The following is a 26125-nucleotide window of genomic DNA, read 5'->3' as shown; positions in this document are numbered from 1 at the left end:
TTGGGAATTAAATTGCTGATTGTTGTCTAGTCCTTTTCCTACCAATTAAGAACAAAAGAGCTGTAGCTGTACATTGGAAAGCTGTCAGTTACTAGAGGAGATGGATATTTTATCTTGGATTCAATAAAATACATAAGTAATGGAAAATCTTCAGTAATGTTGTCATTCTTCAGTAGTTTTTGTGTGGTTTGGGTTTATTTTAGTGCTGTATTTCTGCTGCAGGGAATCTTGTGCTGTGACCATTCTTTTGCCTGACTGATATTTTGTTTGTTTGTTTTTTTTTGAAGGTACATGGGGATAGGACTTTCTGCTCAAGGAGTCAACATGAACAGGCTTCCTGGTAAGTCACTGTTAAGGTTTGTTTTGACCTACAATCTGTGTTAAATGTTCATTTGAAATAAAGATTTTTCTTTATATATATGTATTAGTGAATGTGTGTTTCTATTAATAAAATTGCATTACTACAATTGTCTTATATCTGGAAGCTTCAACCCAGTGAGTGTTATCTTAAATTGAGTTACTCGTGTTGTCAATGCAGCCATGATGATTTCAGCAGATAATAGAAATTAAAACTAAACTAATAGGTAATGGGCAAGATGATGAGCTTTCAGACAGGCAAACTCTTCTTTGTGTCTGAAAAGTAAGTAGGAAAATAATTTTGCATTTAATCTGTGTACTCCACTTGACAAATTTACATCAAAGAATTTGAAAATGACAGGATAATTGGCCTGTTTTATTGTCTCTGTTCTTTCCTTCTTCCTACTGAAAGACTGCAAAAATGTGATAGAGTGGTATTTCCAGTTAATATTGTTGCTTCTTTTGTTTGAAATGTGTGTTTTTAGGTTTGCTGCTAAGTTGGTCAAGTGGCTTCTTTTTAGAAATAAATAATTGGTAATCCTTCTTTGACAATATCCAATTTATTGAGTAAAATAACAATTTCTAGATACGTATTGATGTAATGACTTCTGTGCCAGAAATTCTTTCAGCTGGGCTTGAAATTGGAAGTTTGTATTTGGTAGAAAGTGAATGTTCTTCAGATGCCAAAGTGAATGACAGCTGGTCAGTGGTGGGGGCATTCTTGGCCTAGGGTTTTACTTCTGGTGAAGTTGTTTTAAAGGTGAAATCTGTGTGCTCAGCCCTTATGGATCTTGGTATCTGGAAAGGAGAATGTTTTGTCAATGTCCTAACAAAAGAAAGATCTGTCTTGGGGAGAATGCTTTGAGTGACACCTGTGCTTCAAAGAATTTGCATCTTCAATCTATATTTGCTAGTAATTGTTATGACAACTGCACCAATCAGCCCTAATCTCTCTGCCCTTCCTCAGTCCTCCTGATCCAGGTGGGTTGTGTACAAGGCAAAGCATGGATCTAGTCCCATCATCTCCTTCCAGGGTTGAAGTTCTTGGAAAGGGGTTGTTTGGTTGTTAGTGGAGCCTGTTCTGTTCAAGAAATGGCTCTGTGGCTCGTGTGATGGAGAGATGGGGAATGGCTTGTAGGCTTGGCCTTGCGGATGGTCGGTGGGATCATGCTGTATTTAGGATTCCCCTGGGGTCATAGCACAGGTACATGCAGGGTTCAGTACTGACCTGAGACGGTGTGTACTGAATGTCTCCGGTGTGCTGTCCTGGAATTGAACAGCCAATGGAATTTCTTCTCTCTTTTTTTTTTTTTTTTCTTTCTTTCTTCCCCCTTTGGTGGCTAAAAATTACCCAAACCACTTCTGATAAATGGCTTTAAAGCCCAGGAGTTTCATGGGCAGCATTTGTGGCCAGTTTAAGTGAAAGTGCCTGTCATTTCTAGAGTGCATGTGATGAACATGGAATTCTTTTCTCTCAGTGAAATAAAGCATAAAGTGAACTTGAGACTTGAGATTGTACAATTCATTGCTAAATAAGCACTAATTTGATCCTATGAACCTGTTGTTTGTTTGATCACATGCAGATTATGCTGCCAAGAGTCATTCTGTGGTCATAGTTAGGTCTCTCTCCCATCATCTGTGTAAGATTAACTGCATGGCTCTGTATTACAGCTCAGTAATTATCTTCCTGGCTTTTGCAGAATGAGTGTGATTTTATAGATATATATGTATATATTTTTTAGTGTACTGTTCAAGTAACTGAAGTGAGAAACATTTCCAGGTTTAACTGTTATCAGGTCCTTCACAACACAGAGTAAGTGAGAGCTCACAAAGAAGTGACAGACTTTGGAGTCTTGACTTGGCTTCGTGTCAGAGTGTAATTTTAACTTTTTGTGACCTGAAACCCTGCCAGGTTTGTCTCCTTAGACCCTTTCTAAGTCACTCTGCTTTAACAGATCGATTTTCACTCAGTGTGCTGCCAGGGAAGTGTGTAACCACTACAAGTGGTGGTTGGGAGCCCAGAGCCTGGTACAAGAGCCAAAGTTGGTCCCTTTCTTGTTCCCAGTTTCACTGGGGATCCTTGGTGGCACCCTGGGAGTCCTAATTCAAAGAACAATCTTGCTGCTGGGTTCCATCTCAAACTCCTTTTCCCTCCACAAGGACAAACACTTAGGCCATATCCAGTTCCAGGTCAGGGCATTTGTGTTTTATTGCCAGATTTATTTTGGCTTAAACCCAGCTGGGTGCTGGTGGGGGTAGTGCTGAGCTTTTTCTGAAGATTACAAATGTGATTGGAGCCACATGAACTGAGTTCCCTTAACTACCCCTGGCTGCATTGAGAATAGAGATTGCTTTTTATTGGAGAGTTCCCTGTCCATGTTCTACTCAGGGTTTCTTTGTGCTGTGCTTTGAAATTCAGTCAGCAGGTCTGAAAAAACTGTGGGATTATTATTAACTCCAACTTTTGTGACCCTGACATATCTTGATTTTTTAAAAAAAAAATTAAAGACATTTAGAACATTTACTAATAAGCATTCTGCTTTAAACCAGTGGCTTTTAGTGAAATTTCTGCTCACTTCTTTCCCCACATTCATTTTTTTTTTTCACGTGTGCTCAGCATTTTGGTATTTGAGGATGAAATTACATGTTGCAGCTGAACTGATCTAACTCCATGTCATCAAAGGAGAGAAACCTGACACTTCCCTCCTCTCCACCCCATCTGCACAGCCACTCTTCTTCCCTGGTGCAAGCCTTTGGCCCTGGCTTTGTCACCTTGGAACCTGCCTGCCTCTGCTGTGGTGGGCTGCTTCCTTCAAGACTCCTGGAGCAATGCTCTTATTTGTGCATCCTGCATGTAACAGCTCAGTGTCCTTTTTTATTCTATTATTATTATTTAGGCCTCAGTCCAGTAAGTTTTCCTGAGCCCTGCTGAAGGTGTATTGGTGGTTTGCTACAGTTTTCTCCAAAGCTTCATAAAATGAGATGATGATAAGTGTCCTGTCCTTAACACGGGTGAGATTCCACACTGGGAATGAGTCCCCTCTGCTTGTCATGTTCTGCATTAGTTCGAGTCTTCATGCTGTTGAGAAATAACATTTCATTTGTTTGAGCTCTTTGAGGGCAACCCGGCAGGAACATAGAGCCAGGCAGAGAGGGAAGCAGGGATGAATCTCTAAGGTAGCAGCAAGTTCTTAATTCATCCTAAGATGTTGTGAAACCACACCCTTAGGCATACCCTGCTTCAGTTTCTTAAACAGCATAGATAGGAGCTGACCAATCACTTTTAGAGACTTTAAACACCCTCTGGTTAATAAATGACCTGCCCTGCTGTGCAGCATTGTACATGCTGAAGGGAGTGCCAGCTTTCACTCACCATTCTTTGGTTTTCAGAAGCGTTGGTAATTTTTTCAGCTTGCTTTTCAAACAAAAAGATACTGCTTGGCTTATTCACTATCTGCTCCAAACTCTCTGTTAAAAGAACAAAGTTTCAAACTCAAGAATATTTTATAGACTTGAATTAGTGTGCAGCCAGATAAATCAGGAGAATTTGGTGTACAGAAACATCCCTATTGGGGTTTGGCCTCTGAGTCTGTAGTACTGTGAGCCCGGTCACCAAAACCAGAAACATTTGTCCAGGTGTCCTGAGTCTTTTGTTCAGCAAAAGGTCTTTGTGAGCAACCCATATATCTAGACATAAAATAGAAATGAGCCCTGGGAAATAAGAATTCCCCCTGCTCTCCTCCTCTGTGAAAGCCATCCTTCATCCTCCATAAACCAATGTGTGGACTGGGCTTTCCATTTTAGCTTTGTTTGGAGATCCTTTCCTTTGAATTTTCTTAGGAGGTACAAATAGGTTTCTGTTGACATTTGTGGGTAGGACTTTATTTCTTCTCAGCTTATCTTACATGATGTCAGAGGAGATGCAAGCAGGGGGAGCAAGACTGTTGAGGACTCTGTCCTCCTGTTCCTTTCTTTGAGAGGAAAAAGTTACTTGTTTCTTCCTTAGGGATGTTCCCAGGGGTTTTTCATGCTGGTGTGCTCCCCTCTGGGAGCAACCAGAGAAGGGAGTCTGGGTGAGTGTTGTATCATAAAATCATAGGATGTCCCAAGTTGGAGGGGATTCACAAGGATCATTAAGTCCAACTCCTGGTCCTGCACAGGTAAAATTCTTATGGGAAGATATTTTTCCCATCAGAGTTGGGGACGGGTTTCTGCAGAGCCTTTGTGTTTAGATTTTCAAACCTCAATTCCACAAGGATCTGGCAGCCTTATGTAACTCTTAAGTTAATCCTGCTACAAGTGGGAAGTTCTGCTAAAGTCTTCCAGATTTTTCTTCTCGCCAGTTTTGGTCTGGTGTTGGTGTGAAGTTTTTTTGTGGTTTTTTTGTTTGGTTGTCTTGTTTTTTTGGTTTTTTTTTTGGTGGGTTTTGTTTGTTTGATTTCTTTCTTTTGTTTTCTGTGAATGCTATGGAATCTTTCTACTTCAAATGTGTGTAAGGAAGTTTTGAGTTTATGCTTTGGTTTGTCACTCTCTTTGACTCCACTGACAACCAAAGGACCTGTGCTGAAGGACTCAGTGCCAGTGCTAAATGCAGTAATTATAGAAGCTGAGACCTCACCAAATCATCTGATCTGAAGTGAATTCAATTAGCATTAGTCCTGCCTGACAGGTGTGTGTCTAAACCAGTCTTTCATTATTTTTTTGGCAACTTTTTCCAACACTGTCCTTGTGTTGGAAACTTTTGTTGATGACAAAGCTGAATATCCCATATAGTCTGAGTCTATTCTTGGATCACGTGGAGGTGGAAAATAATTAATTTCTTTCCTCTTCATAGCTCTATGCACGAAAACCTCTATTACTGCTTTGTGGTCTTCTCTCCAAATCATACACCCCTGGCTCTTCATCCTTCCCTGTTGGTCAGGTTTTCTTGATTTACAACAACTTTTGTAGATGTTTTCTGAACATTTAATCACTGGATGTATCACAAGCACCAGTATCTTACTTTTTATAGTAAAAGAAAACATTAAAATTCAGAGCAAGTTCAGGAAGTGGCTCTTATCCCATCTTGCAAACAAGGGCAAAGGAAAATCCTTGCCAAGCTTTCACAATTCTTATGGCTTCAGCAGAAACAGGAGGGGAAGAAACTACATGGTTACCTGGGGAAAGAAGGCTTTTAGAGCAATCAGCAAAAGCCCTGAAGTATGGGGTTAAATACATGAGCAGTATGTGGCAAACAAACAGTGAATCAGTCTGCTTTCAGAGCCTCTTGGCTACATCAGCAACTTGGACACACTGCTTGATTTTCTGTCTTGAGAAGTAATTTCTATTAAGTTTATTTATTTATGCAGCTGATGAAGCTCTGGCTTGTAGTACCTTCTGGTGTTTGTCCTGCTGTAGAGCTCTTTCAGAACTATCCTTAAAAACAGTTGTCCAGAAAGGCATGTGGGATTTCCACAGGGTGTCATAGCAAAGCCTGGGACAGGTGTTGGTTCCACACGCAGTGAGTCCTTCAGCTGGCTGTGCCAGTTCCTGTCCACAAAATTGCTTGTGCCTCTGGTACCCTCTAATTTATCCTATCAAACCAGTTTGTGGGGCTGCATGTGAAATGGGTCACCTAATTGGGTTAATAATAATGGGTGGGGGGCACTGCTTCGTTCTGGGCTTGTTATTAACTTGGTTCTGTCCACTTGCCTGGTTCATCCCACAGGTAATGCAGGTTGAAACAGCTCCTTTGGGAAACTTTATTGTCCTGAATCACATGGTTAACAGTGGTCAGAGGTTGTTTTTTGATAGAAAAAGATATGTGTTGAAAACCTCAATTAAATTTCCCCCCAATTAACAGTTATCCTGATCATAGAGACATTTTTACAAAGTGGCATCTTTCCAGGCTTAGTGGGCTGAAGCTAACTTGGCTGGCTTGTCTCCCTGAATTTTTATTTAGGCTGAGAACTTCTCCTGAAACTTCACTTGGGTAGCTTTTTTTGCTGACTTAACTATGTTTTTACCTGAAAGCATAATTTGTACCTCCTAAGAGTCATCAGTATGTTGAGAGATGGCAGGGTTTAGCACTGCACAGTGAAAGGAAACAGAGCAAAGTGGGTCAGTGTGATGGGTCAGCTCTGGAATTATTGAATCCATTTGTGCAGAATGGATTTTTAGAAAAATTCCTCAGCACATGAGAGCTCACATGGGTGGGTGAAGATGATTGTGGTGCTTAGAGCAGTGGTGGATGAAAAACATACACTGCCCAGAAAAGATACATGTTACTGCAGATTTGAGACTTCTGGCCTTTGTTGGTCAGAGCCTTTTGGATTTATCTACATGAGTCTCTTATTTTTGGAGAAGGGGTTTATTTATGTAAGTGAATTTCCTGGCTGTCACCACTGCCTGTAGTTTTATTTACATTTTTGTTTGTGCTACCCCAGTTTCTTCTAAACTAAACTGCGAGCTGCACTCCAGAATCACAGTTAGTGCACTCCAGAATCACAGTTAGTGCACTCCAGCCACTAATAAGAGTTCAGTCCAAAACACAAGGCTAAGCAATAAAGCCTACCCAGCTCCATTTGAAAAAAAAATGTAAAAATCTCATATGGGAGGAAGTGTCCTGAGACTGGTTTAAAATAGTTGTTTCTTTCTTGAATCTGCTCTTACTGTACTGCACCATCTGCTATTTTCAAAAAAGCTTTTTTTTTTTAATTCAAGTCAAAATTAAGGTCATACTAAAGAAATTAATAAGAAATTTGGGCTTCTTGTAATAAAACAAAAGGATTTCCTTTGAACTTAAGCTTTCACATATTTTTAGTGCTAATATTTTTTTTCCCCATATGGAATCAATCCTGTGTTCAGTGTATGTAAAATGCCATCATAGGAAAATAATCTGAGGAGCACTTAATTTTTGTTTGTCCTGGGCATACACAACTAATTAGATTTTCTTTCTTCATCTTCACTCTAAATTCTGTGTGTACATATATTCTATGTACATTTTAATGGCTGCTCTGCCACATCATATGTTGAAGAATCTGAGTTCCTCTGGGATTGCTTAGCTCACTCTCATCTTTTCTCTTCCTGCTTCTACTCTCTGCAGATCAGCTGAACACTTTTTAAAATTAAAATTTAAAACCACAACATTTTTAAAATTTGAAATTTTAGAATTCTTAAAATTATATGATCTTTATTTCAAAAAACTAATTCTTTGTGTCTTTGGGAATCTTTGTTGTTGATGATTGACTTGTCCGCTGCCCATCAACTTCAGCTGAGTTCCACTGAGCTGCTCAGTTGTCTTCTCATCCTATGTCAGCTTTCTCTGTTTTCAATCATTTTTTCAGTTTATGTGCTGGGTTCACGTGAACTGCTCAGTTGTCTTCTCATCCTATGTCAGCTTTCTCTGTTTTCAATCAGCTTTTCAGTTTATGTGCTGAGTTCAACTGAACTTGTATGAAAATTCCAGCTTGAATACTGGAACAGATTTGTTGCATGCCCTGTGCATTCATTCACATCCCATGTTTGTCCCTTAGAAGAGCTGGAAATTCTTTCTTTCCCATTCTTCAGTTTTCCAGGACTCATTAATGGGCTGTCTGACAAAAGCTGCCTCCTCACAGCTGCCACGCTCTGCACGTTTGGGGTGTTGCCCCTGCAGAGCTTATCATGGCCAGAGCTGGCACAGCTTGCTTGGGTGGATGTGTTTTGGAACATGAGCCTTGTGCTCAGGGCTGATACTGGCTGAGCTGCTGTGCCAGGGGGGGTTGGACAGATGTGTTATTCCCTTCCTGGTACGTGCTGAGGGGTGACACCAGAGGGATCAAGTCTCCAGATGAGGTCAGACCTGATGCTATCAGGTGTGTTCAGAGCTAGAGAGTAACTAAACCAGCTCCTGAACCACAGAATTGGGATGAATTACCTTCTGAATTAAGATTAAATTTAATAATCATGTTTTATTTATGGCTATGTATATGAAAGCTAGGACTGTATAAAGTAAAAGTTCTTTTCCCTTTCTGACTGACTTCAGGTCATTTGATTGTAATGATTGTCCTGCCTGCAGCCAGAAGAAAAACTGAAAAACTGCTGTCCATTTGGTTGGGTTTTTAGGGAAGTTTAGGGATGTGTTGGGTTTCTTTCCTCTTTTTTTTTTTTGGTCTGTTGCGTTAGACTGGCTTTGGGCACCCAGACTTCAGGTTTGACTGGAGGAGCAGACTGAGGCTCCAGCTGAGCTCTCAGAGCTGTGCCTCACCCAGAAGTAGTTGGGAAAGTGCTTTGCCTTTAAAGTTGAACAAAACCATCAATCAGTATATCAAGACAGTAATCCTGGCCTTGGAAAATAACCAGAGAAAGTGTTTCCACTGGCCATGAAGTGCTGAGGCATCAGTGTGGGTATGTGATTCTTAGTGCTGTCCTGCACCTTTCCATGCTCTGATTTCTGTGCTGTATCTCTTTCAGAGCTGGGCTGGCCTCTTCAGAGGTTCTGTGCTCTGTCCTCATGCTCCGTGTTCCCAGAGATGTGTGATATGGCTATGCTGGAGCCTTTGCATGGGTTCTCTGTCGTCCAGCAGGCTGTGCTGGTTGTGTGCCATGTGAAAGCAGTTTCCAAAGCAGGGCAGAGATGGCATTGCACTGTGGGGTTTGGGGTTTGGCCTTCACCAGTGCCACAGGTTGCATCTCCAGCTGTAGCACAGATTATGGAAAATCCAGGTATCTTTGTGACAGCTAAGAGTTGATTGGCACTTCAGAGACAGCAGTTTGGCTGTCAACACAAGTTGTAATCACAGAACTGCTTGTTTTTCAGATTAAAACAAATTCTCTAATGTGGCTGTACCTATTATCAGAGCCTTTTGGGTAAAAGGTGGTATCAACACAAAGCTCAGTTTCACTACAACTCAAACTGCTGGGTAGCAGCTGTTTCCACTGATGGATAAATATGATCCTCTTCAGAAGACCTTGTTGCTTCATCTTGATTAATATGGAAAGTATTTAAGAAACCTCAGTTTAGAATCTAGAAGTCCTTGTTGCAACTCTTAACATCATGAGGTGTGCTTCTTCTGGAAGACTTCTCTTTCCATAAGGTCTTGTGTTTAGATAAGTGGGTTTTTGTTTGTAATTTTCTTAGCTCATTAAATACCATTTTAGGGATTGTTTTTGGTAGTAACTGCATTCTGCAGTGATCTCTAACATTTCTTTTGGCTGAGTCACTAAACTGTCCTGCCTTGATGTCTCTGTAGAATGACTCTAGCCCATTACCTTGCAAGACTTTGCTGGAAGTGTCTTAATATTTTATAAAGGCGTTCTTGCCCATCAGCTGAAGGTTGAAAAGTTGGTCCATTAATGAACATGTGAATTATTTAGTATGATGAGATTTGAAGCCTGTGTATGTGATAAGCTTTTGATTGTTGTTCCTTACCCCTTCCACGAAATAGATAAATGGAGATGCTCCTCATCTGACTCTTTTTTCGCATCCCTGTCCTGCATTATTGTGTACCCCTGCCTTGTGTTCCACCCCCTTCACTGTGGCGTGTCAGGGAATATGGTGGATATAATAGAGCAGTTGGTGACCTGATCATGCTGGAGAGCTTTTCCTTTTTATGCAGAAACAGCCTGTTCTGTGGCTGTGGTCTTCACAGGGCTGTAAATGCCTTGTAGCACATCTTGATGTGCTCTGGTGTAGGGAAACCCAGATCACGTTCTGACTCTGGCAGAAGATGGACCCATCAAGCTTGTAAGTTAGGAGGACTTGCCATCTTTATTCATTCAAGGAAGTATGATTTTTATCTTGATTACTGTATTCTGTGGCGAGGTGCATGCTAAGTAATAGTGAAATGGACTCCTTACAAATTTCTGGGGCTGGTGGAGCAGACCTTTCCTGTTGAAAAGGTATTGCCAGTGTTGCAGCTGTCCAGAGCCTTCTAGTTTTGTTTTTTTTCTTTATGAGTCAGTGGGTAGTGCCACTTTATGTAATGGTGTAGACTGTTGTTTGATGTTTATTTGAAGGCTAGTTAACATGCAGGGGTTGTTAATGGTAGGACTTGCTGATCTGGTCTAAAAATCACTGTACCAGATCAATGTTGTGAAAAATTGAATTGTACAGTGCTGCTCTGCTTGTTGTCTCTATGGTGGATCAGGCAATGCTTGTTAGCACCCACATTCTGCTCAATCTCCCAGACTCTTGAGTCATACTGATTTTTGGGTCACTGTGTCCTTTTCTTTCTGCTCTGTTAATATGAGAGAGATGTTGTGATTCTTTTTTTTACTTTTTTTTCCTCTCCTTTGGATTCTTGCCACACATAAGTCTTGCTGTGAGGATTTGGACTGAGTTTTGTCTCTTTTGCAGTTGCAAGTACTTTATTAAAAAACATGGACTGGCTTCTGAGCGAAAGCTGCAGCCAGGCCTGCCAAGAGTCCTGCACTCTCTGATGAGCATCATCTGCTGTGTCTGTGCAGGGGCCAGACTGACTCTGCTTCATCTGCTGGGACCTGGGGTGAGGGGGAGGCCATGGGCAGCAGTGCCTGGCTGGGGTGTGTGTGGTGCTGTGCTGCTCTGCTCCGTGGCCGTGCACAGGATGCAGTGGGATTCTGCAAAGGTTATGGACCTGAACCCGTCCAGCCCCTGCTTAGGGAAGTTTGTGCTCTGTGGGGTAAAGTGGTTTAATTGTCTGTACAAGCATTGGTCCTGTAGTGCAAGGTCTGGCCTTTTACTGCATTCAGTCATTTTGCCACCTTGTAGAAGAAATAGAAGTTGCAAGCAAGGTAAGTTGGGGATGTTTCTAGCTAGGGCTTCTTAATATCCCTGGGTAAGTGGGTTTTAGGGTCTTTAGGGTCTCTGGGTTTTTTTTTTCTTTTCTTTTTTTTTTTTACCCTTGACATGTTCTGGGCAGATGTCCAGGCCCTTGAAGTTCTGCCAGGGGGATGCTGTAATGTGTTGAGCACGCTGTTCCCTGCTCCTATTCCTGTCCTGCAGTTGGTGTTGTGACTGTACCTAGACACTTGTTCCGTGCCAGGGCCATGCCTCCCCTGTGCCCACATCTCCAGTTCTGTAACAGAGGTTGCTGTGGCCACTGAGCAGCTGTTTTTCTAGGCTCATTATGGGAACAGAAAGATGTGTTGCAGCACTAATAGTTGATTTGATTCTAAAGCATGATTGAATAAAGGAAAGCAAAGCAACCACCCTGCTCTCACCAAAACATGTGATGTGTATGCAGCTTTATAGGGCTTGGCATAAATGCTGTAAAACTGAGTGACAGCTGAGATGCTCCAGCATCTCAGATGCGTCTTGGGGCAGCAGATTTCTCCTGGCCAGGTATTTACAAACTTCTCAAGCCTAGGAATTTGGTTTCTGAGGCTGTAGGAGCACCAGAGCTTGCTGAGCCTTCCCTTTGCTGGGGGTAAAGGCCTGTGTTCACTGTTCTGGACTGATGTACACCAGAAGCACATCCACGTGCAGAGCCAATCCACTGGAAGATGGAGTCCTCAAAAGAGGCTGGTTCATGGTTCCACTTCTCCTGTGGTACTGGCTCCTGTCCCATGTTTATGGTTGTCCTGTCCCTACCTGGGACTGCTCAGACCAGGATGGTGTAGAAGCAACATCCAACTTCTCTGTGCACCATATTCCATCTGTTCAGCCTCTGTTGAATATACCTTCCCCTCCCCTGTCCTCATGCTCTGCTGCTGGCTGAGCAATAGCGGCCTGCTCAGCACAGTGCATGGAGAAGGCCCTGCCTCCAACTGGAACAGGGTCCAGCAGCAACTCTGGGCTCTGCTGCTGCCTTCACCCTCCACATCCCATTCCCCAAGCACTGGACAAGCAAAGTTTGTACATCTGTTTCTGCTGGACTTTGGATTCAATAAATCTTATAAAATAATTTTGTTTGGTTTATTTCAGTGTGTTGACACAGGTTCTTGTCTCTTTGCAGCTCGTGTTTGCACACCACTTGCCCTGGCATGGGCAGCTGTGGGAAGCTAGGATTGCTAGCCGGGGGAGTGGGAAGAGGAATGCCACAGGCAAAATTCTGGACAAGAATAGAGAGGGGAGAAAAATGAAAAGTGTTCCACAATATGAAAGAGAGAAACTTTGGAAAGATTGTAGACTGGTCACTGGTCTCGATCCTGAAGAATAAGTTTCAAACTCTCCCATTAGTCATGATACGGCAGACACAAACCCTGTTTACAAATCTTCAGATTCTTTCTGAGGAGCTTCCATCTGCCCTTCATATGCCCAGACATACTCCACCATTCCTTTCAGCTTCAGATGCCCCAGGTATCCCTGACTGCAGGGAGGTTACCACTGAATGTGTGGTCAGCAAGGCTCTGCCCTGTGCAGCAGCTTCTGCACCCATTTCATTGAATGCTTGGGCTGAGTTGCAGTAGAACGTGTTTCTCCTTTGGAATGTTCACGGGCAGGGAATGGTCCATGTGTCAGTGATAGTTCATCTGTCTGCCAACATCTTCAGCCCAGCAAGTGCAGAGCAGGAAGAGTCTGACGTGTCTGGCTGTAACTCACTGGAAAAATATATTTTCCATGATCACTGGGCCTTGCACGTCTGTCCTTTGGCATGTCATCAGAGGGAATCTCAGTACAGATCCCTGTGGGTGTTGGCTTCCCTGTTCCCTTGTGCCCAGTGGCAAGTTTGACATGTTTGAACCTTAATGCACTGAAGGATGTAATCACTTGGCTTTCTCCTCCACCCTGTGTGAACAAAGCATCAGGCCAGAAAAGACATGGTGGAAATACTGCCCTTGGTAACTTGCATCAGGGCATTCTATCCATCCGTCCATCCTCCACCTGATGCTCCACACTTTGAAGGTTGAGCAGCTTATCCAGGTCCTGGTTTACCTAGGTGTGTGATGTAGCCACACTGCCTGTTTTGCCCAGAGCCTACCAGAAGTTCTGTGTTCGTTGCTGGGGCTCTTGAAGCAGAGAACTAAATCACCATGTTATTTCTGTGGTGCTGAGATGTAAATGGTCACCCAGCTCAACAGAGCCACTTCCCACTTGCCTTCTGAGGCAGAGTCTGATCTCAGGTACAGAAATCAGGATCTGACCAAAGAGTCAAGAACAGGCGAGGCTGACATTGAGTGAGAAAGTTGGGATTGAGCAGGGACAGATGTAGGACAGTCAGGGATAGTAGTAGCACACTATATCTAACTCTAGTGCTTGCTTAAGAGTGAGTGTTTATCAGTTTATCCTGTAACTGTGTCCTGAAGTAACTCAAGTCCTTTCTGCCACGTGTCTGGCATTGCATAATTCTGACCTGTTTATCAAGCAGCAGCAATGGAACTCGCTGTTCATTTTTTTCCCCTATGTGTTGGGATCAAGGTAGTCTGCCAAGAAGGTCAGCATATCAAATTTTTCTTGTTAGCAGGCCAAACTGAGCTTCAGTTTGGTGTTGAACATACAAAAATGTCCTCCCAAGCCCTACTCATGGTTTTTGTTTTTCTTCCCATTTTTTGATTGCACAATCTGAGCTGTTCTGCATCTTGTTAGTAAATATATAGGTATATTTTGAGTTTGGGTGTTGAAGAGTTCAATTCAAAGAGATGTAAATTTACCCTCTTTTTGCTCAGTAGCTGCTGAAGTCCTACCTGTAGTGGTTGTGATTCTCTATTTGCATGTTCAAAGTGCTGCTTCAAAATGAGCTGTAGTGAGAACAGTCTTAGAGTCAGGACATTGAGGCTCTGCTTTGACCACTGCCATGGGCCAGGTGGCCAAATCCTTTCTGTTCACTGCCTGTCTCCCCTGTTTCAAATGATTTTGTGCTTTTGAAGAGAGGATGGGGTAGGGAAAGGAAAGAACTGTAAACTGCACCCTGCAGCCACTCTAAGCTCACTTGATTTCAATCTATGTTGTCCGTCAGGAGTCCATGACCTGTGTTTCGTAAGAAAAAGAACATTCTCCAATTTGGTCCAGATTTCTGAAATTTTGAGAGGAATCTGCACTTGCACTTGAGAATTTTTAGACTTGGCCCCAACTGCACATGGGTGCTGAGTGTCCATTGCTCTAGACATAGCTACGACCAAGAGACCAAAATGGGATGTTCCTTGAACAGCCTTGTTGGAATGAGCTACCAGCTACAAACTGTCAATGCCTGGGTTCTCCCAGGGTTTTCTTAGGAGCAGCTGCCTGCCCCTCTCTGTCCTGGAGTGGGCTGCTGAGGATTGTGAGATTGAGGGTGGTGAGGGGTGCTGGGGGAAGCTGTGGGAGGCAGCTGAGGTGACCTGCCCCGACGGGGAGGTGCACATGAGAATCTGTGCAAAGGGAGCGTTGTTACAAGAGCAGTGGTGCATTTTGGAGTGATGACAATGACTTCATGGAAACATCAGCTCAGTGGTAAAGAGGGCAATAAAGGGAAAATGCTAGGATTAATGTGGAGAGGGCTTGGGAGCAGTGCAGAGAACAACTGCAACCTGCTTCCCTCCTCCATGGGACACCTTCATCTCCATTCTCACAAGCAACACTAAATCCAGAGAAGGTTCAGGTGATGATGGTGAGAAAAGCAGGAAATAGCTAAATAAATTAGGAGTCATCACCCAAGAAAAGGGATCATTATGGGGGATTTTGCAGAGATCTGCATACTGATCTATGTTCTGGAGACACCACATCCATACTTTGTCATCCTCTCCTGTGCAACTACAGGATATATCCAAGTAGTAGGAGGCACATTTTCATTGCTTGCAGTTATGCTGTCAAACCCCTTCTTGCAGGACACAGTGAATGATATGAGTGTTTATATGTTCTTAATAGAGGATTGAACAATTTAATGGAAACAAAATCCTTCCAGGAGTACTGAGTGAACAGAATCTCCATCTGGCTCAGTCTGGCTGTGCTTACAGGTGGCTGGAGAGTGGTAATGCTGTTCAGTCAGCGTGTGAAACATGCATATCCTGTACTTCTGCTGTCTCTCTCCTTGAAGAGCGTCCTTGTCCAGGCTGATCCCCTGTCCCACAGGGACAGCCATTTTAAGAGCATGTGGGTATCACCTCATCTCTGCCTTCCAGGTCACAGCAGTGACTTCTGCAGTACTTGAGTACAAGTGGCACAGAGGTTAAACTGTCTGGAGAATTTGCAGATGCAGCTGTGGGGAGGGATTTCTGGAAGTTCTGATTCAGTCTTTATCAAAGCACTGCTGGATTTTGTAGAGGAAGAAGCTGTTGGGTCACTGGAGGCTCAAAGGGTGTCGTGGGAGTCCCAGAGGAGGTTGTAATATGCTGGACCTATTCCTAGGTGGCGATAGCAAATTGTTAATGATGCAGAAAAAGCCCAAGTTTTCAGGAAGTGTTTTGAGAAAAGTTGGAGTCTGTGTTTTCAAAACACATGTGGTGAGTTACTCCCTCCCCACTCTGCTGGTATTCCAGGATAATGCCAAATGCTTTCAATAGGGATGCACTATTTAAATCAACAGGCCCAGAAAACTTTGACCTAGAAATACTAGAAGTGCTGATTCTTGTTTTTAGCTCAGATTATTAGGAAATTTCAGAAGGCTGGTTGAAACTGGCCAGTGCTGGAATTATCCATATGCCACTGCCCTCATGTTTATTTTGGGCAGAATTTTAGGAATAAAGATCTGTTTTTTATTAATAAATAACTTAAGGTTAGGCATACAATTAATGCCACTCCGTTTATGTTTACAGTGAGTACAGTAAGTTCATTTAAACAACTCTGGCCTGTTGTTTAAGATGACCGTGGTGATGTGATAAGGCTGACAGTGTAGATTTAAAGCCCCTAGTGTGGTGCCAGGTCCAGGTTCAGCACTACACAACATTTGAGTTGAAAAAGTAAACTCTACATGACATCAGCAAAGTGCTGGGTGAGCAAATTTCCTTAACTGGTTACGTTAGTGGTTTTGTGGGGAAAATAAGATTCAAAAGAAGCTTTTTTCAGGCATTGTTGGTGTATGTACCACGTTTGTCATTGTCTTCAAGGTCTTTATTCAGTCACTTCTCACTGGAGTTCCCCACCACTGTTGGTGCTGCAGCAAGAACTGACACTGTGAAGCTCAAGTCATAAAAGAGCAGGAGGAGGGTTTTTTCAGTAGGATCAGCTGTGATCTGTAGGTAATGAAACCTTTATTTCTCACACTGCAGAACCAGTAATGTCTGCATTGGTCCAAGCATTTAGTGAGCTCATCCTCATGGCTGGACACGCTGTTGTGTTTCTTACGGGAGCCTTACCCAGTATGTGATGTGTAAGCACTTCACTGCTTAGATGCTGCTGATGACAGGTTCTTGGTAGGTGCTTTGTAATGCCAGGGATGTTTTGTATGCAGAAGATCTAGAAATGTGCATTTGGATTGTATTATGAGTACGTTAAGAGATAAATGGATTTAAGTTATCATCTGAATTATAACTTCCCAACAGCTCCGTTAGAGAAGTTCTGAATTGACACTCAAGTAACAGGTCTGGTTTTGAGGAGACTAAAATAATAGATCAGTGATGGCAACAGAGCAAATAAAAGGGATAGTGGAAAGGAGCCACAGTTTTAAAAATTCAGAAATATTTCAATGATATTTTTACTGGATGGAGTCTTAGCAGTGAAAGTTTGACAACAGACTCTAGAGCCCCTATCACTTCCTCCTTTGTTTTGGCAAGTCAGTTTGGCATCGTTTTTGTGCTTGCTGAGGGTGCTGCCTGTGCTGTTGTCCCTGTCTTTCATGAAGATTTGAAACAGGACTGGTGCTACTGTCAGCAGCCTGTTTGGAGCTGATCTGAGGGAAGACGGAGCTGACTCTTGGGACATCTCAGTCTGTTCCTGTTGGATGTGTGGGACTAAATAAAGGAAGTTACTCACCATTTCTAGACTAGATTTTGCTGGGAGTCCTTCATGCCTTTCACTCCCAAAGTTTGCTCTGAGGTCCAAAATCTTGGACTGTGCCATGTTTCAGTCTTGCTGCATTCCCTGACTTTCCCACTGGCATTCATTTGGTGTGGTACAATAAACAGGGCTTAGACATGCCCTGACTGTTTTCTGCTTTTCTGAGAAACCCTTAGCATGTGGGTGCTGATGCCTCAGTGTTGTAGCACTATTTTACAAGACTGAATTTCTAGTGCACTCATGTTGTTGTTGGTTTTGGAGGAAAATCCTGGCTCACAGAAATGCTCCAGCCCACCTTTGCAGGGCTCTGCTCTCTAGCTCTCAGGGTGCTCAGTCTTTTTGTGCCTCATTGCAGGATGTGCATTTCCTGCACAGTCTCTGTGTTTCTTGCATAGTCCCTTTGCCAGAGCCATCATTCCACATTTAACAGTATCTGCACCACCCTTGGGTGTGTAAGGTCAGAAGATGGCCAAAGCACCTTCTTTTGCTTCCCTAAGGATCCAGCCATATCCATATAAAACACAGGTGTCTGGTTTTAATGTTATATCACTTTCTGGTAGAACTCTGTCCCTCTACGAGATGTGGCTTTGATTGTGCCATTCAGAGGAATGATCCCAATGAAATTACTGGGATATATAGAAAAGAGCAAGTGGGCAGGATGCAGCTGTAACCCTTAGCACAATGTTACTGGCAGAAGAAATAAAAGATATTAATATTAGAAATGACCACTTTGCATTGAACTGCCCTTTGACATTTGAGCGTTGTGTTTTAAGCTGTCTGCAGAGCAGGAAATAATGTATCCCAATGCAAACATAGAAATCCTTATCAAATAAAGATTTGAGGATGCAAAAATTGCCTCTCTCCATTTGTTACCCCTGTGACATCACTTACAGACAGAGCTGCAACTGTCTGAGAATTACTTTGTTAAATGCTTTTGTGGGAAGAATTTGCTTTTGGGAAACACAAGTGTTTTACAAAAGGAGTTTGTTTCACCTCAGGCAAGATAAAAGAGAAATGTGTTGAAATGCAAATGATGTGTTCTGATTAAAGACCATTAATTTCTTTTCAGTTATCGGTATGTGAAAATTAATATTGGGATGAATCAGGAGTGGGAATCAAATTTTAAAACTCTCACAGAGAATGGTGTCCTGAGAGTTGTAGTAGTTCCATGTGGTTCTGCTAGACTGGCTTCACTGCTCTCCTGTTCTTTTGCCTTGTCTTTTGCAGGATGGGATAAACATTCTTATGGGTACCATGGTGATGATGGGCACTCCTTCTGTTCCTCGGGGACAGGGCAGCCCTACGGCCCCACCTTCACCACTGGAGACGTCATTGGCTGCTGTGTCAACCTCATCAACAACACCTGCTTCTACACAAAAAATGGCCACAGTTTAGGTAGGTGAAGGGAGGTGTTCTCGGGAGAGGGATGTTCCAGCCCTGCTCTTGCTGCTGTTTAATACTTTGCTGTATTGTAACTCTTGTGCCACACCTGTGAGTAAGGTTAAAATGGCAGAGGAAAAGAGCACTCAGCAGCTGTCAGCAGTTGTAAATTGGCTCCAAGACAGAAATGCTTCCAGCAAGTAAAATGGTTTCCATGCTACTCAGTTTGTTTAGATGTATTAGAGTTTCATCCACAGCTTCTTCTGCTTTCCTCTGCTGTTGCACAGGAGGTGGGAGGTTGGATAAGATGTTTAATGGCTGGACAAGAGGGAAAGAAGGGAAGAAGTGGGAAGTTTAATTAGTGTGTTGTTCAACTGCCTGCAAAGGCACAGTACTGGTGTCTTCATTTTTGAAGGGACTTGTCCATCTGAAAGCCTCAACACGTTGGTCTGAGCATTCCCAAAGCCAGACATTAATTCAGCACAAGAGTGGTCTGACTTAAGAATTGAGCTACAATTTGGTTCATTGCACACTTGTTTCAGTAACTGTCTTAAAGTTAAGGACGAAAAAATTTTGCCCAAATTAATACCTCAGATGTTTTCCAGGCATCTGTCATACCTTATTTGTCTAAAATAGAAATTTTTGGCCATTTTCCCCTAAAATACCGTTTCCTTGGATGACGTGTTCTCCACCTCAGATAAATTCTTGTATTTTTTTTTTAACACATAAGATGTGCGGTAAATTTTTGTAGGTTCATCTCACTTTTTGTAGTACAGGATTCATTTGATTTGGCAGGGAGGGATGAGCACTCCTTTCCTTTGCTTCTCCTTGCTGTGTCAATTCTACTTTGTTGAATTCAAGATTAAATTGGTAGAAAAATACCAAAAATACCCTGCTTAAAACACTTAACAGAGCAAAGATGTTTTGAGTTACTGGCTGGGCTGAAGGAAGGAGTGGGATTGGAGTGCAGTGTGTGCCTGGAGAGTACAGGATTTCTGGGGAGTTCTTGGGAAAAGTACTGGGCTCCCCAGTATTAGAGAGGGATGGACTTACTGGAGAGAGTCCAGCAAAGGGCTGCCAAGGTGATGGAGGGTTTGGAGCATCTGTCCTAGGAGGAAAGGCTGGGAGAGCTGGGGTTGTTCAGGCTGCCCGTGTCAGTCCAGTACTGGTAAGACAAGTAGAGGCTTGAAAGCAACAGCTGATGGTGTAGAGCAGGAGCTTTTGCTTAGGAGTGAGACAAGATAAAACAAGAGAGAGCAACTGAGGTAATGAAATAGTTTAAAAGATTTCATGAAATGTCTCCTTTTAGTCGCTGTTCTTGATTTTTAGCCTGTATTTCCCTGTAGTGGTTTGTGCTGTGCTCCTCTGGATGTTTTCTGTTGTTTAAGTGGGTGGTTTTCCAGCCTCACTGTTTTTCACTCTGATGGTGCTGTTACTTTTCATCATAACAAAAGTGTGAGAGACAGGAGGAGGCCAGGGCTTCTATTTAATGAATACAAGTTTATTCATTTGAAATTTAATTTCTTTTTAATGACCAGAGTCTCCACAGTATAAGCTGTATCAGTTGAAAAGTTGCTGCTTTCTCCTTCTCTGTTTTGTACCCAGGACTGTGTTGTGCCTGGGTGTCTGGGCAGATGAAGCCAAATTAAGAGTCCAGTTCAGTAACTTCTGTGTTATTTCTCATTACCACCCTCTGATTCTTTGCCTCGTGTCCTTGCTCAGAGATTTGTTTGATTTGGGACATTCAGAGTTGTTTACAGCAGAGAAGTTATCTAGTCTTCCTTTCTTAAACTGAAGTGTTCCTTTTCCTTCAAAGATGGGGCTTTTTTGGATGGAAAGCTTGTGTTTTTCTAATCTGACATTGAATGGCCCCTTGAGGACCAGCCTACCCCAGTGGTGAGCAATGCCAGTGGGAAGAAACAGGAAAGCTAACAAGAAAGTTACCATGCTTAGAGAGCAGCATTAGGTGTAAGCATTGCTGTCCCCTGGTGTCCTCTTGAGCTCTTCAGATGTACAAGGCATGAGCTGTCTGAGAAGAGGACAGGTAGAAGCCTCTCCTTAGCATTCACAGCTGGCTCCTGTGTGATGCAGCTTTTCTTTGAGCTGCAGTGGCATAGTACAGATAGAGAGAGGAGAGATGGTGTGGTCAGAGGAGACAGGGATGGAAGTGCAGAAGGGAGCAGCAGAGCTCAGGCCTTGCTGGGTGACCCCACAAAAGCTGCAGGAACATTTTGCTGCCTTTTTACAGAAGCAGAATGAAAACCTCATCTGAGGAGACTGTTGGTGAGGGCCAGCAGTGTCTCTTTGTGCCACTGATAAATAAACATCCAGAAGTGCTCAGTGCAATGCTGAGGAGAGGAGCCCCTTGGCCAGGGGTTGCACAGCTCCTCGTGGGCACAGAGCAGAGATGTGAGGAGGGGCTGAGACAGGATCAGCAGAGGAACCAAGGCCAGATGGAGGCAGGAGCAATGATTTGTTTGGAAGTCAGAATGCTTTCTTACCTGTAAGAAGAGGCTCCTTGAAGTTCTTGAACTTCCATGATATTTAGCACTAACCTGAGAATCTCATTTCTGTGTGGTGTAAACCCAGGGTTTACCAGGAAGGGGATGAATGTGTGTTTTTCTAGGTGTTCCCTGACATGAAGCTGTGGAAGCCATGTGTGTCTCCTCCTAGGAGATGAGGTAATTGTGTAATCCTGCTGCAGATGCCAAGAATATGCATGAGGCTAATCAGCCCCTTTGTGAGGCCAGTTAGCTTGAGAGCAGGGTTTCAGAGTTTGAATTTGTCTTTCTTTTGATGGAATTACTGTAGCTTTGTCTTTCTAATTCGCTCTTCACCATTTAAGTCCTCTCCTTTTCATCTATTAATTAGACACCCCCTTTTTGTTTTCCTTGCAATTTCTTCTGTTGCTTAACTATTATCTTCCATTGTCTCCATACTTTTTCATTTAATCAGATCCATCAGGAGCACTGTATAAGAACTGTTTTCTTGGCCATCACAAATTCTGGATGTTCTGGTTGGAGCTAAGTCTTGAACTTTATTTGGAGACGTCACATGAAAACTGTTTGACATCGTATGTAGTCTTAATTCTCTGTTCTGGAAAATGTCTTGAATGTCTTCTGGCTGCTGATGAAACACTTTTGACAAGTTCTGAGCAGAGTCCTGGCAGTAAAAAACATAGTGAGATGTGGCTAGAAGTGTGATGAGAGTGAATTTGGAGAGAAAAAGGGAGAAATGTTGGGGCACCAGCCATTAAGCAGAAAGTCTTGGACCAGGACACGAGGAGGAAATGTGACTGCTGCAGATCACTGGGTTTAAGTGGATGAGTTTGCTCAGGGACTAATGTAAGAGTGTCTCAGATCTCAGACTTTGACAGCAGACCAAGGTAAATGGAGCAGCAGGGCTATAAAAAGAGCATGCAACCCTCTGAAGTCTTGGCATAGAAAACTTCCTGTAGTTTGAGTTCTAGTGCAGGCTTTGGAAAGACCAAGTTAACCTAAAAAGTAAAATATCCATTCTGCAACCAGTTTAGAGGCTAGGGGGAGCATTAGGAGTAATGCAGAAACCTGTTGTGAGAGACATGCAGGTGTCAGTCCCAGGTTCAATAGGTTTGACCCCAAAGCTTCAAGTGAAGTTTGCAGACAGCAAGAGCATTGGGATGTTCGTACCAAGACTTCAGATTATTCAGATTTAAAACCATAGAATCCTGGAGTGGTTTGGGTTGGAAGGGATCTCTAAGATCATGTCATTCCAACCCCTCACTGTGGGCAGAGACCCCTTCCACTAGGCCAGGTTGCACAGGGCCCCATCCACCTTGGCCTTGAGCACTTCCAGGGATGGGGCAGCCACAGCTTCTCTGGACAACCTGTGCCAGGGCCTCACCACCCTCATTCACTACCAGAATGAACAGAAAATACCAGACTTGGCCACAGCCAAGTCTGCATGAGCAGTTTTGTTCTCTGCATGAGCAGTTTTACCCAATGGCCTGATTGGAGGATCTGTTTCCAAGGGCATGTAGAACTGTGTAGGTTTGACAGTGCTTCTCCTTGGGAGCATGTTGGAGAAGTATTCAAGTATTTTCCTGGGCTGGCATTTCCTGGTCTGCTCTTTAGGATGCCCGCACTGCTGAAGGAGTTGTGTTCATTGCAATCCACCAGCAGTGCTTAAGGATCCCCTGGATCACAGTTCCCTGAACAGATGCTGGAGGCAGTGAAGTGCTGTGGCTGATTACCAAATGTACATTGTCTTGTGCAAATTGAATTCTGTAGGTGGCCAGCTGTGAGGCAGAAAGGATGATTGGTGCTCGGTGGAGAGCGGAGATGGGCTGGAAGGTCCACAAACACGTTCTGTGCATGGGGTCATGTGTAAGTGCAGTCATGGAAGGTGGAAGTGCTTTGTTTGTTTGGCAGGTGAAAATGTCAATCACACTGTACCCTAGCACTGAACCTTCATTTAATGTCTTTATGTCACTGCCTTGATGATCTCATTAACTTCATGGACTTAGAGGGGAGGTCCTTCACACACTTGCTCTTGCTTCCTGACCTCTTGGTTTGTCCAGTCCTGAAGTCTTTAAGAAGGTTGTGATTTTAAACTGGATCCAGGCTTTGGAGGGGCTGCAGAGAAAGAAAACAGTGTCACATTCAAGCTGTGATTATTTCACTTTCTGCTGTTGGCTTTCCTGATGCAGGTGTGTAGCAGTGCAGATGCAGAAACTCTAAGCAGACATGTCTGTGCAACAGACCAAGTGCTGTCTGCATAAAGCATTTTATTAGTGTGAGTTACATAACAGAATGTGGAAAACATGCATTTGTCTCATTGTAAAGGCAATGTAGTAAGTTTATTTATAGAATCATAGAATTATTTTCTCTGGGAGGGATCTCTGGAGGTCAAGTATCCAACACCCTGCTGAAAGCAGGCCCAAACTAGATCATGTTACTCAGAATCTCATTAAGTTTTTACTGTCTTCAAGAATGGAGATCGCCAGGGAGCTTTTCTGGTCCTGATTCAGTGTTTGACCGAAATTCATACTGAATTTTTCTCATTAGAATTTCCCATGTTGCAGCTTGTCTGTGTTGCCTCCTGTCTCCTGCCACCATGCATCTCTGAGAAAAGCCTTTTTTACACCCCCCTACATGACAGTTGTAGGCAGCAATAGGTGTCTGCCTTAATGCTTTTGAGACTGAACAGAGACTTTTCCCTTGGCCTGTCTTTGTCTTGCTGGCCTCTGCTGGACTCACTCCAGTCTCACTGTGTCCTGTGTTGGGGAGCCCTAAAATGAACATCATAACTGAAGTGTAGACTCACCAGTGTTGGAAAAGAAGGGAGAAATCCCATCCTTTAACCTACATCCTCACTAACACAACTCAGGATGTGGTTGATGTCCTTTGCTGCAAGGACCCGCTGCTGGCTTCTGCTCAACTTGTTGCCCAGCAGGACCCAGAATCTTTTCTGCAGATCTGCTTTCTCTCCAGTCAGCCTCATCCTGTCCTGTTTTCTGGGAGTATCACAGCCTGGTGGCAGGGCTCTTGGGTTGCTTTTATTGAGCTTTGGGAGGCTTGTGCTGGATCATTTCTCCAGCTATGGCACTGTTTCCTCCAGCCTATTGTCCACTCTCCTGTTTGGTGACACCTGTGAGCCTGCTGGGTGCACAGTTTGTCCCATTGTCCCGGTCATTAGTGAAGACAGGGAACTGTGTTGGCCCTGCCATTGATCCCCGAGGGACAACTCTTGGACTTTGAGCTGCTGATCACAACTCTTCCATCCTGGCAGTTCAGGCAATTTTCTACCCACCTTGTAGTCCATTCAAAAACCGTGTGCTTGTCCAGGTGCTGGAAGCAGCTTCCAGCCACACAAATACACAAGCCTGGCCACCTTTGGCTCTGAGAGGTGCTGGGGGCAGAGGAAGATCCAGTGGACAGCAGGCTCAAGGAGATTGGCCTCATTCTGCTATAAGGGTAGGAAAACAAGCTTTCATCCAGCTGAGCAAAATAATTGCTAAGTGAAAAAAAGGTTTGAGTGAGGAGCAATATCTGGGTAAAGTGACAAGGTGAGAGAAATGCTTACTGAATGTTTTCCTCAGCGACGTGTTCAACATCACCTGTGCTCACAGTCTTTGGCTGGGTTGTAGAAAGGGTGCTCAATAAACAAGGTCCACACTGCCAGGATGTTCATTAAACCATACTGACTATCTGCCATGATGTTCATTTATCTTTATTGGCTGTTTATTTAGTAAGATATTCAGGATTTCTTTCCGAGCATTTGATTTAGATCTGTGCTGTTTTGAATAACTTGTTTCCTATCTTGACTCCTAAAACTGGTTTAAATTACCATTTCAGACTGATCTGGTAACGTTACATTGCAGCTCTGGTTTAAAATAGTCCTAAAATTAAAAGCAGAGGGTGGTGTTCTCCTGCTTCTGCAGTGCCTTCCAGTGCCAGGCAGAAGGGAAGGAGGAGAGGTGGGACGTGTGTGAGAACTGGGTGTCCTTGTGTGGGTACCAGCCTTGCTCTGGCTGGGGACAGGAAAGCATTCTTGGGAGCACACATGGGGGAAGACTGCAGCTTCCAGACCGACTCCTGGAATGTTAGCTGAAGTCTGGATTTAGCTGAGCCTGACGAGGTGATGGCAGCAGTGTCCCCTGTGCTGTTGGTGAGGGTGACCCAAATCCTGGAGGGGGTAGATCTGCTGGCTCTGGCTGATCCATCTCCCTGTGCTGCTGGATCCCACCCGTGGCAGGAGAGGCCCCATCCTTTGGAGCAGTAACTGCACCTAAATGAGATGCAGAGCTGTGCCTGGGGCAGCCTGGCTGTGGTGAGTGTTCTCTTTAGTCAAAACCCCATTAGCCATCCCAAGCAATGGCTGCCTCAGCTGAAATACCTCTTTTCTGATGTGCCAGATGTCAGTAAAAAGGGAAACCATACACTTTTTTCCATCTTTTCTGGTTGGAGCTGTATCAGCTGAGTTGAGGATGAGGCTGTTCTCTGCACAGTTTCTCAGGGGCTCCTGACTGCAGCTTGGTCCTGTTGCAGGGCTGTTCCCCAGCTGTAATGCCAAGTGCTGAATATTCATTCCTCTTTCTCTGGCTAATAAGAAGAACCAGTTACAGCCTAACCAAAGCAATTTTATACTAAAACTCTGTTTCTAACACCAAAGTGAGTCTTGAAGACCAACTCCTTCCTGGTAACAGAGGGAGAAGCAAAGGAAAGAGGAGCTGCTTTTAGAAAATCAAATTTTTGGGAGAGATGTTGAAAACATTTAGGCTTTTTCCTGAACCTTTCTGCAGATGCAGAACCTTGCAGAGGAGGGTACTGGGGAAGGAAGTTACTTCTAAATACATGAGGTAGTGAAATGAAGGATCAGAGCTGGGATTTGAAATGCAGTAATGTTAAGGATGAAGGCAAGCAGGGAAAAAAATCCTTTGTCTTTTTAATTCTAATATTTTTTCCCCCTACAGGTATAGCCTTTACAGACCTCCCTGTAAGTACACCTATTTTCAGTATTTTAAGTAAGGTTGCAAACAGAAGGGAGGGGGAAGAGTGTGGGGGTGTGATTTTTTTTTTTGCTGTTTGATGCCCTGTTGAAAAAAACATGCTAACA

General features: G+C 43.5%; 1 protein-coding gene across 1 annotated transcript in view; it reads left to right on the top strand.

The window, feature by feature from the left end:
* Positions 1 to 26125, top strand: part of RANBP10 (RAN binding protein 10) — a 59303-nt gene that overhangs the window by 15539 nt on the left and 17639 nt on the right. Inside the window, 3 exon segments of the mRNA XM_038148571.1 lie at positions 288 to 340; positions 18377 to 18544; positions 25983 to 26005. Coding sequence (XP_038004499.1) covers positions 288 to 340; positions 18377 to 18544; positions 25983 to 26005 — 244 coding nt within the window.

Source organism: Motacilla alba, chromosome 11 (genome assembly GCF_015832195.1).
Source record: "Motacilla alba alba isolate MOTALB_02 chromosome 11, Motacilla_alba_V1.0_pri, whole genome shotgun sequence".
NCBI lineage: Eukaryota > Metazoa > Chordata > Aves > Passeriformes > Motacillidae > Motacilla > Motacilla alba.
This window is presented reverse-complemented; position numbering and strand designations above follow the sequence as displayed.